The 17,478-nt window shown below is 36.8% G+C and overlaps 1 protein-coding gene across 1 annotated transcript in view; it reads left to right on the forward strand.

Annotated features, from left to right (window-relative positions):
* The window catches only part of LOC113229010 (long-chain fatty acid transport protein 1-like), a 33,371-nt gene extending 16,347 nt beyond the window's left edge, over positions 1-17,024 (forward strand). Inside the window, exons 3-11 of the mRNA XM_026462480.1 lie at positions 10,777-10,927; positions 11,282-11,519; positions 12,559-12,790; positions 13,091-13,292; positions 14,375-14,567; positions 14,664-14,742; positions 14,829-14,902; positions 15,425-15,620; positions 16,895-17,024. Of these exons, the coding sequence (XP_026318265.1) occupies positions 10,777-10,927; positions 11,282-11,519; positions 12,559-12,790; positions 13,091-13,292; positions 14,375-14,567; positions 14,664-14,742; positions 14,829-14,902; positions 15,425-15,620; positions 16,895-17,009 (1,480 nt within the window). The 3' untranslated portion in view covers positions 17,010-17,024. The remainder of the gene's footprint in view (positions 1-10,776; positions 10,928-11,281; positions 11,520-12,558; positions 12,791-13,090; positions 13,293-14,374; positions 14,568-14,663; positions 14,743-14,828; positions 14,903-15,424; positions 15,621-16,894) is intronic.
* The last annotated feature ends 454 nt before the right edge of the window (positions 17,025-17,478 follow it).

Below are 17,478 nucleotides of genomic sequence, written 5' to 3' on the forward strand. Positions count from 1 at the left end.
TAGGATGATGAAGACACTTCTTATCGTATCGTTGGTATATTTTTTATTTTATATATTATCTAATTTATCTATCAGGACGACCAACAGTTTAAAATTAAATTCAACAATATTAACAGTAACGGAAAGCCAATTACAGATCTTCACAAATAGAAATATAATAAGGAACCTTGATGGACAGTCCCATATCTTTCTACATAAGTTTTGTTTATAGTGGCCTCTCACTATTAACCTCTTGGTTGTGCGGAAAGTGTACTATAACCTGTGCGATGCACAATTTAAATAACCTGCCACATAAAAAGACAACAGCATTTGTAAACCTCACTACGAGCCAAAGAAGTGCCCTCTCAGTGCACTCTTTGCCGCCTGGAGCACGACGTGATCGTCCCGTCACTTGATGTCATAAAAAAAACGCTTTTGATAAGAATTAATGAATGTGTGACTATCTATCTTCATCTATCGATTCTACTTTTACCACGAAAACTATGTCTGCCCTGTGGGTTCCATCATGAACATATTTTCAAACGACAATGCAACGCCAGATAATAGCTGACATCGTCTTGTTTATGTCGAGCACTGTTCAGCGGTCATTCGATATGCAGCGACCTTTGGAACCGATACTCCGGTCTCTATAATCCAACATACTTTATTAATAAGGAATAAGATTCCTTATTCGGTCTGTTACTTATTAGATTTTTTCAAAATTGGTCAGTTCTATGTGTCTGTGGCAAACAGAGTAGAACACAATCTCTCAATTTTTGTATTAATAATTATAACAAACTAGTGCAGTAATTCCACAAAATATAAATGAATAACATGTCAGTAAAACTTCCATAGATTTCTTACAAATTTAGAAATTTAAAATGCCCACGACACCAAAACGAAATAACCTTGTATGTAGAATTAGTTACGTAATTTTATTGTAAGCAGTAGTTACTTACTTTACTGAGAGTTATCTTATTGTTTTTTATGTTTTTTTTATAACATCAAGTGACGGGACCAACAAGGCGTCTTACCCTTCAAAACCGGAACACAGTAATTCTGACATTACTGCTTGGCGGCAGAAATAAATAAGGTAGCGGTACTACCCTGGACGAACTCTTTTACAAGGAGCTCTACTGCTTCAAAAATGCTATTTTATAGCGTCACAAAAGTATAACATAGTCAGTTGAAGTTTTGTTTGTAAGACAAATAGAGAAACCGGAACCTAGTGAAGACAGTCAGCATTTATCAGTATATCAACCATTCAGGAGGTCTACCACGAAATTCAATACTACGTCTCTATGTCCGCAACGAAGCTCATACGTATTACACTATTCAGTTTTATAATGAAAGTAATGTCAAAATTCGTTACGATTGCTGTCATTTAACGTTTCGGTGTAACGATCCACAAATAGTTATTTCAAATCACGATCTTCGATCGTTGTTTCGTATTTCGTGATAGACCTCCAGGACACATAGCAAGCTGGTGTAAAAAAAAAGGTCACAACATGTCAAAGTTGAACAACGTTATATTCCAGACAATGAGCCAATGGATTGTTACTTAAAGAATTTAAAGTTTTTTGATTAACCTTCGATAATATCGAGTTCTTAGCTTTTCGCGATTGTTACACATAGGAAATAAAACAATTGTTTTATATCCAAATCGAGTGTTTGTTTTTTCAAACAAACCAATATTTCGGACCGTTTAAAGGACCCATGGTCACAGCTGACTGTGATGAACGAATATTTATTATTGCTCACTAACCTATTTTTCACTACAGTTGCAAAGGTTATTAATTAAATACCTTATTTTAAATTGTCCAAAGAACATTCCAATCTACGCTGCATTTTACAAATTATTTTACTTTATCAATACAACCGTCGATAATTTGGAAAGTGTTATTTTGAGCTACTAGACGTGGGCAGGGTTCTACCCCTATGTTGTGGATATTCCCTGGATTCGCACGAAGCGTATCGCTTCCACATTTGTATTACGAGCGGCTAGGGAGTGGAATTCCCTGCCTGCAGACTGGTTCCCCGAACGCTATCGTCATCCTCGCCTCGTCGTCACTTTCCATGGAGATGGAGATCAAATGCGCACTTATTTTTTAAGTTTGAAGCTTCATTTGCATCGAGTATATAGCCAGAAATAGAGACGAAATAAGGGCTATACATTCCTGGTAACTCATCAGAGATACATCACTTATAAATATCAACTCTCGTTTGCACTGAAATAGGGACAGGCCAACAACTGACCTGTACGTCTCCGTATATTCCAAAAATAATCTGTATTTATTGTAATAAATATAATATCTCTAATAATGGCGTGCTGTTTTATATGGTGGTGTGTGGAAAAATAGCAAAACATCTAATTACAAAACAAACAATCAAATTTCATCGGTAATTAAACATTAAATATCAATTTTCGTCCATTACAGCAAAGCTCAAGTTAAGTGGTCGATTTGAAGCGAAACAATTGACGACATCCGTCAATTGTTTCGAATTCGGGCTGGCCAATCGAAGCGCAGTTGTCACAGTAATGATATGGCAAAATAGTTTTCAAACAAATTAAATGACATTTCGTCTCTATTTTTATCGGTCTAATTTACGATATACGTGAAATACCTTTACATATTCTTGACATGTATTCTGTTGTATAGACCGAACCATCGAGACCAAATATGTGTGCGTGCCCTCACGCAATAAAGGAATTCTTTGTTAACTATTTTATGCGGTTGTGGACTCTAAGTTAGGTAACATTCCGTTGTAAACTCCTTTAGTTTTCAAAGTCCACTTTGTACAGAAACTATACCAATTTTTACCTATACCAAAAAAATTCGTCATTTTTAACCCCTTCACTCTTTATTAATTTAAATGGGACAAAAATATTTTAAGATATATGAAATTAGGCAGTAGCAGAACTTACAGGACTTACAGAACTTACAGAAATTACAGGCACATGGGACTTGTCAACTTATGTCTCAGGGTGACAGGCGCAGTGGCAGTGCACCGCATATATTTTCGACTTAAAGCTCTGTCTGGCACTGCAACTGTTTACTACTTATTACTACTACTTGATTGTCCCGGCACTTGATATTATATAAAAAAAAATAAGGGGAAAACTAGTCTCAGAGCCGACAGCAATAATTTACGCTATTTTACATATATGAAAGCGTAGCGCGTCACTAGTCCGTCGCATGTGTCTCATTACGAATAGGATCCTGACCACAATGGCTGATAATCCCCAAAACTGGAGCGGTGGACGCGCTTGACTCAACTGTCAAATACAAGTTCAAATCTCTATCTTTATTTCATATGGAATATTTGTTATTAAAATTTGATCGTCAAAAATATAATTGTTCTATTGTAAATGTACACTTTTAACGATATTTTTTTGTGGATATTTTCCGTCTATACTAGTTGATCTATGGATAAATTAATAAATGAACTGCATTCCAAGTAACACTATCATTATGTTATAATTATTAATACGAAGAACGAACACTTAGGAAAAATTCCTTCGATCCGGATTCGAACCGACGTCTTCTAGCAAACTGTGCCAGACGCTATACCAACTAAGCCACGAAACGAACCAGCTGACCTCACGAATTTTTCCATGTCTTTGTTTGTCGAATCTTTGATATTTTCAGCGACGTTTTAGCCATAGCGCCATCTATGAGAAATCTATGAAATTATTCCGTCACCCAGTTAGGTAACTTTACAACAACCAGCCCTGGCTACACATATCGCTGTTAATTTAATTAATTACATTAAAAGTATTTGAATTGAATTGATATTTAATTTTTTTTTGTGAATTTTTTCTGAGTGTTCGATCTTTGTATTACGACCCTCCTTTTTCATTTAAGAAAGTCAAATCTTGGTTGTGCCCACCATTCAGTAGGTTAAGCTAGATTATTATGAATACGCAGAAGCCAGAATCGAATTTCCTTGCGTTTCCGAATATGGTTTCAAGTTTTTTAATGCTCAATTTGTCATAGTTATGAGAATCAAACTGAAACTATCAAAGTTAATTTATACAAATCAAACATTAGCTCAGAACAGATTCAAGTATTCATTGATTTAATTTATTTTATGCCTCGAAGAAAGAGGATCAATCATTAAAAAAGATGACCGTTTAGATTTTATTGTCTGCTGCTTTTGAAAATTTAAAATATTCATTTAGATACATGCCTCTGCCTGACTTTTGATATGCTAGTTACTTGCCCTGTCATTGATTAGGTATGATGTGTTCCCATCAGTTTATATGAGTTTTCTATCAAATATTATGGACAAATGAATATCTGAAATAAATGGCTTGTCACAATAATGATGTATCATTTTCATTGGGAACAATAATAACCAATGGAAATGATACATCATTGTTTAGGCGCTTACGTTTACGAGACGAGATCTACTTGCAAAGCCACATTCAAGAATTCAATGTATCTATTCCATTGCCCCTACTTGTACCGGCAGACAGGATGCGAGTCATCAGAGCGGCAGGGTACGCAAGAGGTGTTTCTTATTGAATGATTGGTCTGCACTGAGGGTATTATTGGTTACATAACAAGTGGTGTGAAAAATCATTACCATCCTAATACGCGGTGTATAGGCTGAATAGGTACTTAGATATTTCTGTTGCCCTGGTATCACGTGAAACCAACTTACGTATACGAAAGTATTTTTCAAACTTTTTTTATGACATCCAGTGACGAAATCAATAAGTTGTCCACCTGGTAGTAGGCGACATGCCTATTCATAACTGTACTGCAACTGTTATGAACAGGCGCGTCGTTTACCATCAGGCGCACGACCTGTTCGTCCCGTCACCCTGAGAAACAAAGCTGATCTTGTAAAGTTGTGCCTGTAGTTTCACAGCCGCCTTACCCTTCAAAAACGAAACGCAGTAATGCCCATATTACTGCTTGGCGGCTGAAGGTGGACGAACTCTATTAAAAATAGTTCTACAGTTACTAAAAGTGTGAAGTCGAGCCGAGAAGCGTGACCTTTCTTTCCTTCATTGCCCGTAAGTTATAGCCCTAAGTTTCATTGCAGTTGATCTTATAAATTTCCGATAACCTATGCTCGGAGTGCAGAAATAGAACGTTCTAAAGCAGAGATAAGACTGTAATGAATCGAGTAGTGACTAGAACAATTAGTTATCTACTCTATAATATAGATTCTTCACCGTTCAACTATATATTCATCATAACAGCTAGGAAGACGTCCACTGCTATACATAGGCCTGCCCCAAAGCTTGTCAGACTAACCGGTCGGACGCGAGGTGCATCTATAGGTTACCCACCGCCCTTACCAGGTCATCCGTCTATCTACTAGGAGCCCGTCTCACTGAACGCCTTCCGGTTTGTGGTCGCTATTCGAGAACCTTTCCGCTCCTAACGACCGTAACTTTTGTTCTTCTCCTCATTTCTGATACGTTCACGTACAGAAATGCCATGCATTGCTCACTTCATAGCTCGTTGATTGTTTTTATTTCCATAGTAAGTGACCAGTCTCAGAGCTATAGGTCATCGTTGGCAACACGCACTGCTCGAAGACTTTTGTCATCAAGGGCTGCGGTATTGCGGACGAGGAGGCGTCCCGGAGCTTCCCGAAAGCTGCCCAACCTAGTCGGATTCGACGGTTGACCTCTTTCTCGGAGTTGGCTCTGTCTAATTGGTACACAACTATATGTTAGACTATAATACGCCTCGTCAAATTACTTCATTGAAATAAAACGAGATTGCGTGCAGTTTAATTAAAACTAACATATATTCTCGTTTGTCCTATGAAATTAATTTACATCTCCTTGAGTTCTATGATTACAGTACCTAACAATACCAGTCTAAGCAAGACTTTACGATGTATTTCTAAACATGGTGGCATTTGACGTCTATTATCTCAGGTCATAGATGGAAATTTGAATATAGAGCTTGATCACGACTTGTAGAATTGTATTTTTCATACTAGTTTCAAATTTTATGCATGAGTGATGCCAGTAGTTAGTTCGGTTTGAATGGATGTCATGAAACTAACTACAACTAACTTAGATTATCTGAAAATGGCTTTAAGTTATATTGATATTACTTATTTAGTTTTAAAGCGACAGTGTTGTCCTATCACTTTGAAATTAAATCATATATGAATGACACACACATAAAGCGAAATTTTGGAGAAAAATTATTAATCTAATGCAATTTTTGAGATAATAATAATATATGTTAGTTGTCAAGAGCAAAATAGTATAACAAAGAGTGTCAAATCGAGTTCTTAGGTTTTCGCGATTGTTACATATAGGAAAGAGACTATTTTTCGGGATTTAAATCGCGTGTATTTCTTTTTTCAAACAAACCTACGTTTCGGGCCCTTTATGGGTCCCATGGTCACGGTTGACATCAACTGGTTGATCAACCGTGACCATGAGACCTGTAACCGGAAATGTATAACATAACTATAATACATTTATGTAAACAGCATTCACACCACAGCAGCCACACCGCGAACGAAGCTAACTGACCTAACTAAACTAACCTAACGATCCGGCTAAGCTATGTAAAATATGTCGCCCCCGCACGTATCCATAGCTGAACTGCATCCAGTAGCTGAAAATCGACTTGTAGTTTATATCAGCCACCGTGCTCAGAAGGCCGTTGGCGCTGCCGCGTACACCAGTCATTAGAGATGTGACTCGCTTGCCGTCATGCGTCATGCGCAAAGCATGTAAGTCATCCGTGCGCGCCTCCGCGAACATCCCAGACGCACTACAGTATCGCTTCAGCCCCATTAGCATCCTGAAAGCATTGTCATAAAGGACACGGAGCGCGTTACAAGCTTTCTTAGTTCAGTTTCTTAGTAGAAATAATGCATTGTCATATTACGGAGATGTAAATAAACAAAGTTATAGTTACTTTGCTAGACTTTGCTGGACACAATTTATTATACGGCGTCCGGCTATGAAGTGGGATTCCTTGTGTTCAGTCTTGTTCCCTGGCCGTTATAACTTGAGCCTTTTCAAGGCGAGAGTGAACAGGCTTTATTTAGGTGTGCATGATCCATCCTCGACCTTATCGTCACTTTCCATCAGGTGAGACGGACATCAAAAAAAGGAGGAGGTTCTCAATTTAGTGTTTTTTTTTTGTTACGCGATTCGTGAACAGATTTTGATGGTTTTTTTTATGTTGGAAAGAAGGTACCTCAGTAGTAGTCTCATTTAAATTTAAAGAAAATATTCCACCTCTAAGGGTGGCAAACTAGGGGGTGAATGACCTTTGAGGTCGGTTTTTGTCAAAGCTTCTTGGTCAAAACACTGTTCAAAAATGGCAAAGGTAAATGTGAAAAGTACTTTTTTATTAAATTCTCTACCAATCGGTTGCACAAGAATATTTTTTTAGCTAAACGTAATAAACGTAGCCCGTTAAAAACAAAAAAAATTATTGTTTTTGACTTGTCTGTTGAAGTCGATGTGCCAGTATAAAATATTTCCGATTAGAATTGCCGACAGTTAACCACCAGTTCACAAATTACTAATTATATTGTGATTAACCAGCCACTGTGACGATACAAGTGACTACTACTCGTAGTTATACTGAGTTTAATTGAACCTATCCTGCCTTGCAGTTTAAATTGTACTCTTCGATATGTTCCTTGTTATTTTTACCAAGTCAAAGTGAAATAACAATTTAAACCTGAAATCGTCATATTGATTACACTCTACTGCTCATTCGTAAGCCAGATTCTCCTTAGAAGAATGAGCAAGAAACTCTAGGAGTTGCTTTTTGTACATAAACATTTATACATTTACAGTATTTGTCTCAATCATCATAGATCTAGACAAGCTGCAAGAACTAAACGGGCCACTAGCACGGATTTTTGACAACCAAACTGTATATGTATATGTACCTTTAGTATGTTATATTAGACTACAGTTTTACACATCGTGAATGGCAAATTTTCAACCGGAATCTTATTACAGAATATCATGCGCTGTTGTCGACAGAAGTTGCAGTCTAGTAAGTTTATTCATGTAAAGTAAACGTACATCAATAAGATGGATCGATCAAATGAAAGATGCAAGTAAAGGGTGCTGGTCAAATTACAGGCACATGGGATCATCAAGCACACGACCTGTACGTCCCGTCACTTGATATTATAAAAAAAAGACTCATCATCCACCAAATTTTGCATGGTCTGCGCTTGATAGAAACTTATGGAGCCAGATCATATGCTTCTGAAGCAGGCAATAAGCGGATCGCGATCAGGCATGAAGGAACGACTAGAGAGAAATACGAATGCTTGATCACTATCTCTGATGTAAAGCGACGATGTGGCCGACGGTGTTACGCGTTTGTCTAGTAAATTCATTCTAGCTTCGAATAGCCCCAAATTGTAGCTTTCGGGTAATGCAGATGCCGGCAGTGAATTCTATTCCTTTACTTTAACCGCTCACGCGATGCGCTCCTCCTACCGCAAAATAGCGGTTATTTGGTTTCGTAAATTAGAAAAGCATTCAGTTCAAATACAAGTTTTTATAAATAAAAATTATTATTCTGCATTGCTAAATAAATACCCTCCGTACTACCAACAAAAACATCTCAAATAAAATGTACTGCATTTTATTTGAGATGTTTTTGTTGGTATACACCGCAAATCCTGCACTTAAAAAGCACTAATAAAATTTTTGGTGTACTTGGATAAATATGATAATATTCCGTTTGAGTGGTTCTAACGTTTACCATGAAATTACTCCTTTAAAGTATAGTTTATAAACATTTATATTCAGGGTAAACTTAAAAACAGCTACTTACGGTATGTTTTCAATAAATAAACACTTAAATCACCAGCCCAAACTATAACACACACGATTGTCGTTTTAAATGACAGACCCAGGCATTAAAAACTTTATGGTTTGCTAGAGTAGTTACCGAAATAGAAATTAATATTAGTTCTTTTACCTGTTATAACTTCGATATCCGATAAATCGGTATAAAATCATCACCGGCACCTCTAGGTGTGGTATGCGTCTACGGCTGCATGTATCGCGTGAGCGGATACGCATCACATAAAATTAAACAAAGCATTTCGTTTGAATCGATAGAATCTTAATGACAGAAGGACATTTTTCTGAACATTCTAGTAGTTCGAAGAACGAACGGTGAGGGTGGAACTGAATTATAAAATTCTTGCGTACACTCTTCTCTCCTTTTCTGGCAAATATGGCCTTCATGAGTTGTTGCCACTTCACTCTGTATTGTGCTGTTTACTTTGCTTCGTTCCACGTCAGTCCAGTAGCCTTGACTTCCCGTCGTGTGCACAGGCCGGCTAGATCTTTGTTGTTGTGCAGCTGTCATTCGAAGGTTGTAGATGCGGAATTTGCTTCCCCACTATAATTAGTAGCAACAGAGCTCCTTGTGAAAGAGTTCGTCCAGGGAAGTGCTGCCTCCGGTTGTCAGTCACTGAGTATCACCATTCACATCTCACCTTCATCTACTGCTGAGTGTAGGTCTTTCGTAGGTTGGCACAAACCATCCATTACGATCTTGCCTTAGTCCCACGCCTTGGATTCGTCGTTACGTTTTTGTTACCACTTCATCTAGTTCAATCTTTATAGTCGATTCACTGGGAATGTCCAATATAATATCCATAACAAGTTACTAGAGTAGCAGACTATTGTAGAGTGTATTATATCGTAGATACGGAAACATCGTACCCCCTATTATTTTGCAAATCGTTGTCAATGACAGGATGGAACAGATTACTCTATTGTGGCTCACTAGGTGTCTGCCAGACCTTGCTCTCTTACGATTCACTCGTAAACTGGTACTTAATTTGTTTACGGGAGATTTGCAAATGGAAACATACTGAAGGAGATGACTTATTTCCTTTTTTAATGACAATTTCTTGTTTCTAGGAATATTAAGTATTTTTCGTCTTCTCAAACGAATTATTGGAATTATATTGTTTATGTTTCCATGGAGCTTACATAATTATACATAATTGACGTCCTTTTCCCATCTGGGTAGGTACAGTCCACAGCTTTTGGATTTGCTACGATCCTGAACACATCTTCCGTGTTATACACGCATTAATGTTTTATTATACGGTCGTGATAAGCTTACCTTGGTCGACTCTTACCAACTTACTCGCTCACATTCGCCTTATATACTGTTCCGTCAACTTTCTTTAATTCATCTTCTGTACTTATCTAAAACACCTAATTATATTTTTCTCTGTCTATGTCATTATATGTGATTGAGAAATTGGTTTGAAAAATCAAGTACGCGATTTAGATCCGAAAAAATAGTTTCATTTCCATGAATGTCGTTAGAAATTATTATTATAAAGTCTTGATAATTTATTATAGCTCATTAATATGATTATGTACATTATATTTTTTTGTTGTTATTATTATTATTATCATTATTATTATTAATTAACATAGTTGTAAGTACCCAATGTTACTAACAATAATATGGATGCAATTATCTGAAATAAATGTTTATTATTATTATTATTATTTACATCACATTTTTGTATAGTTATTCACTCTAAGATAATGTTATGTTATGTACGGGCAACGGCACATCAGACTACACATTTTTGTTCGAAAATCGCCTCCAGTGCAACGGAACAAGGAACAATATACGTCAATGGGTAGCTTGACGTGCTGGCGTGTGGACATTTTAAGCCTACCAGTGAATGTTAGGTTTGAACAAATCAGTTTTAACTAACTACGGCGTCACACTGAAGAAATTCGGAGAAGTTATCATCTTATTAATAGTGTTATTTGCGTTGTTTCAGAGGTTTCCGCGTAATAATAAGGACAATATTAACAATAACAATGTGGGAGCATACAGGCACGACAGTGGTGAGCCGATTTGCACAGCATGTTCAACTGCAACCGAACAAGAAAGCCTTTGTCATGGACCATCGGTCTATTACTTACAAAGAGGTTTGCATTAGATCTATTTTAAAAAAAAACACTTCCTTTTTTACTGAAAGTAAAATATTTTTAAAATTCCTGGTGCTGTAATAGACGTTGGCAAGATTGTTCCTTAACAGAAAGGTAACGAAGTTGAAACATTTCGTACAGAAGTCTTTAATAAAAAAGAGCCTGATGGAACATATTCGTATTCTATGCTATTGGATTAATTTGGAGAGGCATATATTCAGCAGAGAACGTCTTCTACCTGATGACAATGGTGATGGTGCCGACATAAATCCCAAACTTACTACTTACTTTGAAACCAGGTAATCCAGGTATAATATTCTGATTTATTTAACTTATTATCGTTTACAATTCCAGGGTGACGAATTCAGTAACCGCATCGCCTGGTACTTCAAACGTCAAGGATTCAAGCCTGGTGAAGTTATAGCTCTATTCATGGAAACACAGCCTGAGTACGTTTTCTTATGGCTGGGTTTGGCCAAACTCAAGGTCATTACCGCGTTAATTAACACAAACTTGAGAGGAGCTCAGTTAATACATTGCTTGAGGATTGCTGGTTGCAAGGCTTTGGTATTTGGAGACGAGTTAGCGAATGGTGAGTTCTTGATTACTAATAAAACTAATAAGATTTTTTCCAGAGATGTCACTGACAATAATAATAGATATATCTAACCGCTCACGCGATGCGCTCATCCTACCGCAAAATGGCGGCTATTTGGTTTCGCAAATTAGAAAAGGATTCAGTTTAAATACAAGTTTTTAAAAATAAAAATTATTATTCTGCATTGCTAAATAAATACCCTCCGTACTACAACAAAAACATCTCAAATAAAATGCAGTAATACACCGCAAATCCTGCACTTAAAAAGCACTAATGAAATTTTTGGTGTACTTGGGTAAATATGATAATATTCCGTTTGAGTGGTTCTAATGTTTACCATGAAATTACTCCTTAAAGTATTAAAGTATGTTTATAAACATTTATATTCAGGGTAAACTTAAAAAACGCAACTTACGGTATGTTTTCAATAAATAAACACCGACATCACCAGCCCAAACAATAACACACACGATTGTCGTGACGTATTTTTGAAGTTGATTATTTTTTTTAAATGACAGACCCAGGCATTAAAAACTTTATGGTTTGCTAGAGTAGTTACCGAAATAGCAATTAGTGTTAGTTCTTTTACCTGTTATAACTTCGATATCCGATAAATAGGTATAAAATCATCACCGGCACCTCTAGGTATGGTATGCTTCCAGAGACGCATGAATCGCGTGAGCGGCTAAGAGGTAGACAGCAACGTCATTGTATATTTTCTTACTGCAGTTTCACTACAAGTGTCAACTAGATAGACGAGTGAATACAGCATGATGAGAAAAGAAAATTTAGTACTTTATTTGGCGATACCTATGAGCTGCAGAAGACAGCGGTAATGCCAGTGGAGGTAATGAAACAGATAGTAGGTACAACTAGAGCACGTATGCGTGATTGTTCTTTTCCTAAGCTCTGAGTCATTTCAAAGGAACTTATTTTACAATGGCAGATGTGATGGCAAATCAAGTCAAATCAATTACATCAAAGATTCAGCCTTCAACATTCACGCTCTTAAATTACCCCTTTTTATTTTCAGCCGTCAAAGAAATCCAATCAGAAATAAGGGATATGCCACTCTTCCAATTCAACTCACCGGATCGTCCATCAACGACCATTCTGCAAAACACGCCGTCCTTGGCAGCAGAGCTGAAAGAGATGGCGAATGAACCTTTCGAACCAATACCAGGCAAACCTAGAGACACGCTTTTGTATATATACACCAGTGGCACTACAGGGTTTCCGAAAGCTGCCATTATTCCTCATGTCAGGTACGTATGTAGACCGAAAAACAGTCATAATATGTCCTAGTTATGTTTTCAACTTCATCATTATTACGATGGGTAGTTTTTGTAACCGACTGTAGTAAATCTTAGTTAATAAATAATCCACTGAAAGCTGCAGTTATTCCTTTGTCAATGAATAAGTTGTTAAAATATTACATTTCTAAATGCCAATATAACTTTATCCTCGTTTAATGCATTTACTTGTTTTCGTACCAATTCTCTTACTTTTCAAAGAAACCGAAACAATGTGAAACTTTCATAATTTGTAATTATTTTCCACACCAGATATCTTCTTATTCCACTTGGCGCTAACACATCAGCACGTCTCACTAAGTCTGACATTATTTATGACCCCCTTCCGCTCCACCACACGGCAGGAGGGGTCCTCGGCGCGGGCCAGTGCTTGGTCATGGGCTGTACTGTGGTATTGAGGAAAAAATTTTCAGCTTCTAACTATTGGAAGGACGCTGCGACTCATAAATGTACCGTAAGTTCAACTTTTAATATATTAAAAAATGTGGGAAGTTAGGGAAAATTTAAAGCTGCTTAATTGGGAGGTATCGATTGCAATAAAATTGGTTTAGTAGAAAGGCGGCCTATCTCAAAAATACCAAATTAAAAAAATTGAGACGTATAGTGCACAATGTCGAGCAATTGTATACCACTCCAAATCTTTTCCGAATATAATCAAAGTAAAGGCCAACCAAATAGAACTTATCACTATCGAATTGACGACGTCCTAGACCAGGTCAAGAGTACGGATAACCGACCAGCGTGTATGAAAGTATTGATGCGAGTTGATGAGACGAAAGATGTGTGTCTGGATCGTAGTACGTGTAAGGCTTTGAAAAGAACATGAAACGTATATTCAATGCAATATATTGCATGACCACGAGAGAACCAATCTATATTACATTGTTATTGTAGATTTTAGTCTTGTCTCCATGGAGAAAACAAATACAATGTAACAAATTTAACATTTTTAAAGTATTTCATTTCATCGTTTAATAATCATGATACGTTGATCTTTCATTCTTGTGTCGCTTACAGGTCCCATGTGGCCTGGTGAGTCTTGAATTGTTGTAAATATTTACCTAGTATAACATCTATTTTCCAAGTACTGGCAGGGAAATATCGTAATGACTGGCATTACCACATTTATTAACGTCAATCCATACAACAACAGCGAAAAAGAGAGCTCGGACCACGACATCTTTTTCACAAGGACATAAACCTTTTGCCAGCGTTCTTTATGGGTTTCCGTGTCTATAAGTGTTTCTCTTAAGAGAAAATTCACAAAAGTCTTCAAGGACATCTCTGAGGGTCGTATTCCAGAACTCTACTCAATGCTCAAGTCAGGATTTGAGCAGATTTGAGTATGATTTCAAGCACTGGAAATACGACCCTAATGGCAAGGACTTGAGTATGATTTTCAGTGCTCACTGCAATACTCAAGTCAGGACTTGAGTATTGAGTAGAGTTCAGGAATATGACCCTAAGTCACATTTGTATCAAATATTTTATTTTCTAACTAACAGGCTACCTTAAACTAAAAATATCGTTTTCTAGTGTACCCAATACATCGGTGAGATGTGTCGTTATCTTCTCAACACTCCGCCAAGTCCTGCAGATAAAACACATGGTGTTACTACCATACTAGGCAATGGACTAAGGCCTCAGATCTGGGAAGAGTTCGTTAACCGCTTTAACATTAAGAAAGTTGTCGAATTTTATGGAGCCACTGAAGGGAATAGCAATCTCAGTAAGTTTTTCTTCTATGCTTTGTTACGTTCAATAAAATAATTGAAACTGGTTTTTTTTTGGGGTATGTTCTAGTCAATTTATTTTCTTGTTTCAGTTAATTTGGATTCTAAAGTAGGTGCCATTGGGTTCATGTGCAGATTGGTGGCGTCTGTCTATCCTGTTATTCTAGTCAGGTAGTTTATATTTCTATAAAAATATTGGCGTGTATTGACCCTCGAACTAGTTCTGAAACTATCTATATTTGTTTATGTCATTTCAGATGTGATGAAATCTCTGGCGAAATATTGAGGGACAGCAATGGATATTGCATCACATGCGGACCTCAAGAACCCGGTAAACTTTTTTTGTTGTAAATGGTCAAAGTTATTTTTAATTCAGATATATAAACAGTTCACAATCAAAGAACACGTCGAGCGGTACTAATCTAGTGGGACAACGGTTGCTTTTCAATTGAGAAGTAGACGGTGCGAATCCGTGTACTGTGACTAAATATACCTATGACTATATATGAATAAATCACGTAATGAATGTTAGCAATATTTCTCGCTGACGGTGATGTGAAACACCGTGAAAACCTGTTTCTTTATATTTGATAATATAATATTTGTTTGAACCTGCTTTGGTATGACCATGGTATGACTATTGTTTTTCGAACTATGGCTTAAACCCTTTGACATAGGTATATTGAGATGATGGATTTTGTATATATATCAGTGTTAATCATGCTGAAAATCAAATTGAACTTTTCAGGATCTAATTCTTTTTACGTCACGTTTTTAAGCCGTCCACATTTTTATGATTCCCTAGCATTTTTTTATAGTTGTGTACAAACAAACATTATTTTTCATATTGCAGGTCTACTTCTCGGCAAAATAGACGCGAGCAAAGCGATTCTTACTTTTTCCGGCTATGCTGATAAAACAGCGTCTGAGAAAAAGATGGTTCGCAACGTCAGGGCACAGGGAGACTGCTATTTTAATACCGGAGATATTATGGTCATGGACCATTTTGGGTACTTTTACTTTAAAGATCGGACTGGAGATACGTTTAGGTAGATAAAACTATTATAAATATTCGAAATAAGTATTTGTACGTCCTATATCTTGCGATTGTTGTTCGTACACTGAAGGCAATTGAGACATTTATTTCTGTATAACCGCTCACGCGATGCGCTCCTCCTACCGCAAAATGGCGGCTATTTGGTTTCGCAAATTAGAAAAGGATTCAGTTTAAATACAAGTTTTTATAAATAAAAATTATTATTCTGCATTGCTAAATAAATACCCTCCATACTACCAACAAGAACATCTCAAATAAAATGCAGTAATACACCGCAAATCCTGCACTTAAAAAGCACTAATGAAATTTTTGGTGTACTTGGATAGCTATGATAATATTCCGTTTGAGTGGTTCTAACGTTTACCATGAAATTATTCCTTAAAGTATAATTTATAAACATTTATATTCAGAGTAAACTTAAAAAACGCTACTTACGGTATGTTTCCAATAAATAAACACCGAAATCTCCAGCCCAAACAATGACACACACGATTGTCGTGGCGTATTTTTGAAGTTGTTTATTTTTTTTAAATGACAGACCCAGGCATTAAAAACTTTATGGTTTGCTAAAGTAGTTACCGAAATAGCAATTAATATTAGTACTTTTACCTGTTATAACTTAGGTATCCGATAAATCGTTATAAAATCATCACCGGCACCTCTAGGTGTGGTATGCGTCTACGGCTGCATGTATCGCGTGAGCGGATAAGAAGGCAGCTCTATTACGATCGCAGAAACGCATCTCTTCCAAGAAAATTGACATAGAGAAGGGTCTTATAAATTGATTATAATATGTCTTTGAGTATTATGTACGTATGTAGTATAGCCTGTTGCCAATGGATATCAGGCGGCAATTTAATTAACGTTATTACTGTTCTGTGTTGTCACTGTAATTTTACGAGCAATAAAGATTGTTTTGTACATGTTTCTCGACTTACAACGTTTGTTATATTACAAAGGAACTATAGCGCTTCGCCAAATAATGACTTTTCACCCAATTTGTTTACTTGAGCCGTATTTATATAGATGGCAGTTGCCGATTGCGGGTCGTATCAAATCATGTCACGGGCCTTACTTGCTCATCTCTCTAGGTCTATTCGAACGTGTACCACACTCGTGTCTGTTTACACTTTCAAGCAGGTGAAATTGTGGTGAAACGATCGCTCTGTGAACATCTTATCTCTAATATTCTCCAACAGAGAGCTAAGTTAGATATTTACAGAGACGGCTAACTTATATGAATACTTATATTCTGTCCGCTTTCAGGTGGCGTGGAGAAAATGTGTCCACAGCAGAGGTGGAAGGCGTGATCAGTACTATTGTTGGCTTGAAAGATACAATAGTTTATGGTGTAAAGGTTTGTTCAATGCTTTCCCTTTGAATTGTATTATACGTTTTCTTCTGATTAAATCTTCCAAGTTTTGTAATATACATTGAAGATTTTACACGCATTTTATACCGTTCGACTCGGTGCTGGACAGTCACCACCACCTTCTCCACTCCTTATCTCACACATATGTCATCATTTTCCACCATACTTTAAAATTCAATAAGAAAACCGATTGCGTTGATATTACAATTAAATGTTTGGAGTAATTGAGAAAACAAAAAAAAACTTGAAGCTCTCCTAATCATGTATAAAAAAATCTTTCAACGTTGAAAGACCAAGTACAAAGACACGACGCAAGCACATAGAAAAATTCGTGAGGTCCGTTGGTTCGTTCCGTGGCTTAGTTGGTATAGCGTCTGGCACGGTATGCAAGAAGACGTCAGTTCGAATCCGACCGGATCGAAGGAATTTTATCTGAGTGTTTTTTCTGAGTGTTCGATCTTTGTATTAATAATTATAA

The sequence above is a fragment of the Hyposmocoma kahamanoa genome, unplaced genomic scaffold (assembly GCF_003589595.1).
Source record: "Hyposmocoma kahamanoa isolate Upper Pololo Valley unplaced genomic scaffold, ASM358959v1 270, whole genome shotgun sequence".
Taxonomy (NCBI): Eukaryota; Metazoa; Arthropoda; class Insecta; order Lepidoptera; family Cosmopterigidae; genus Hyposmocoma; species Hyposmocoma kahamanoa.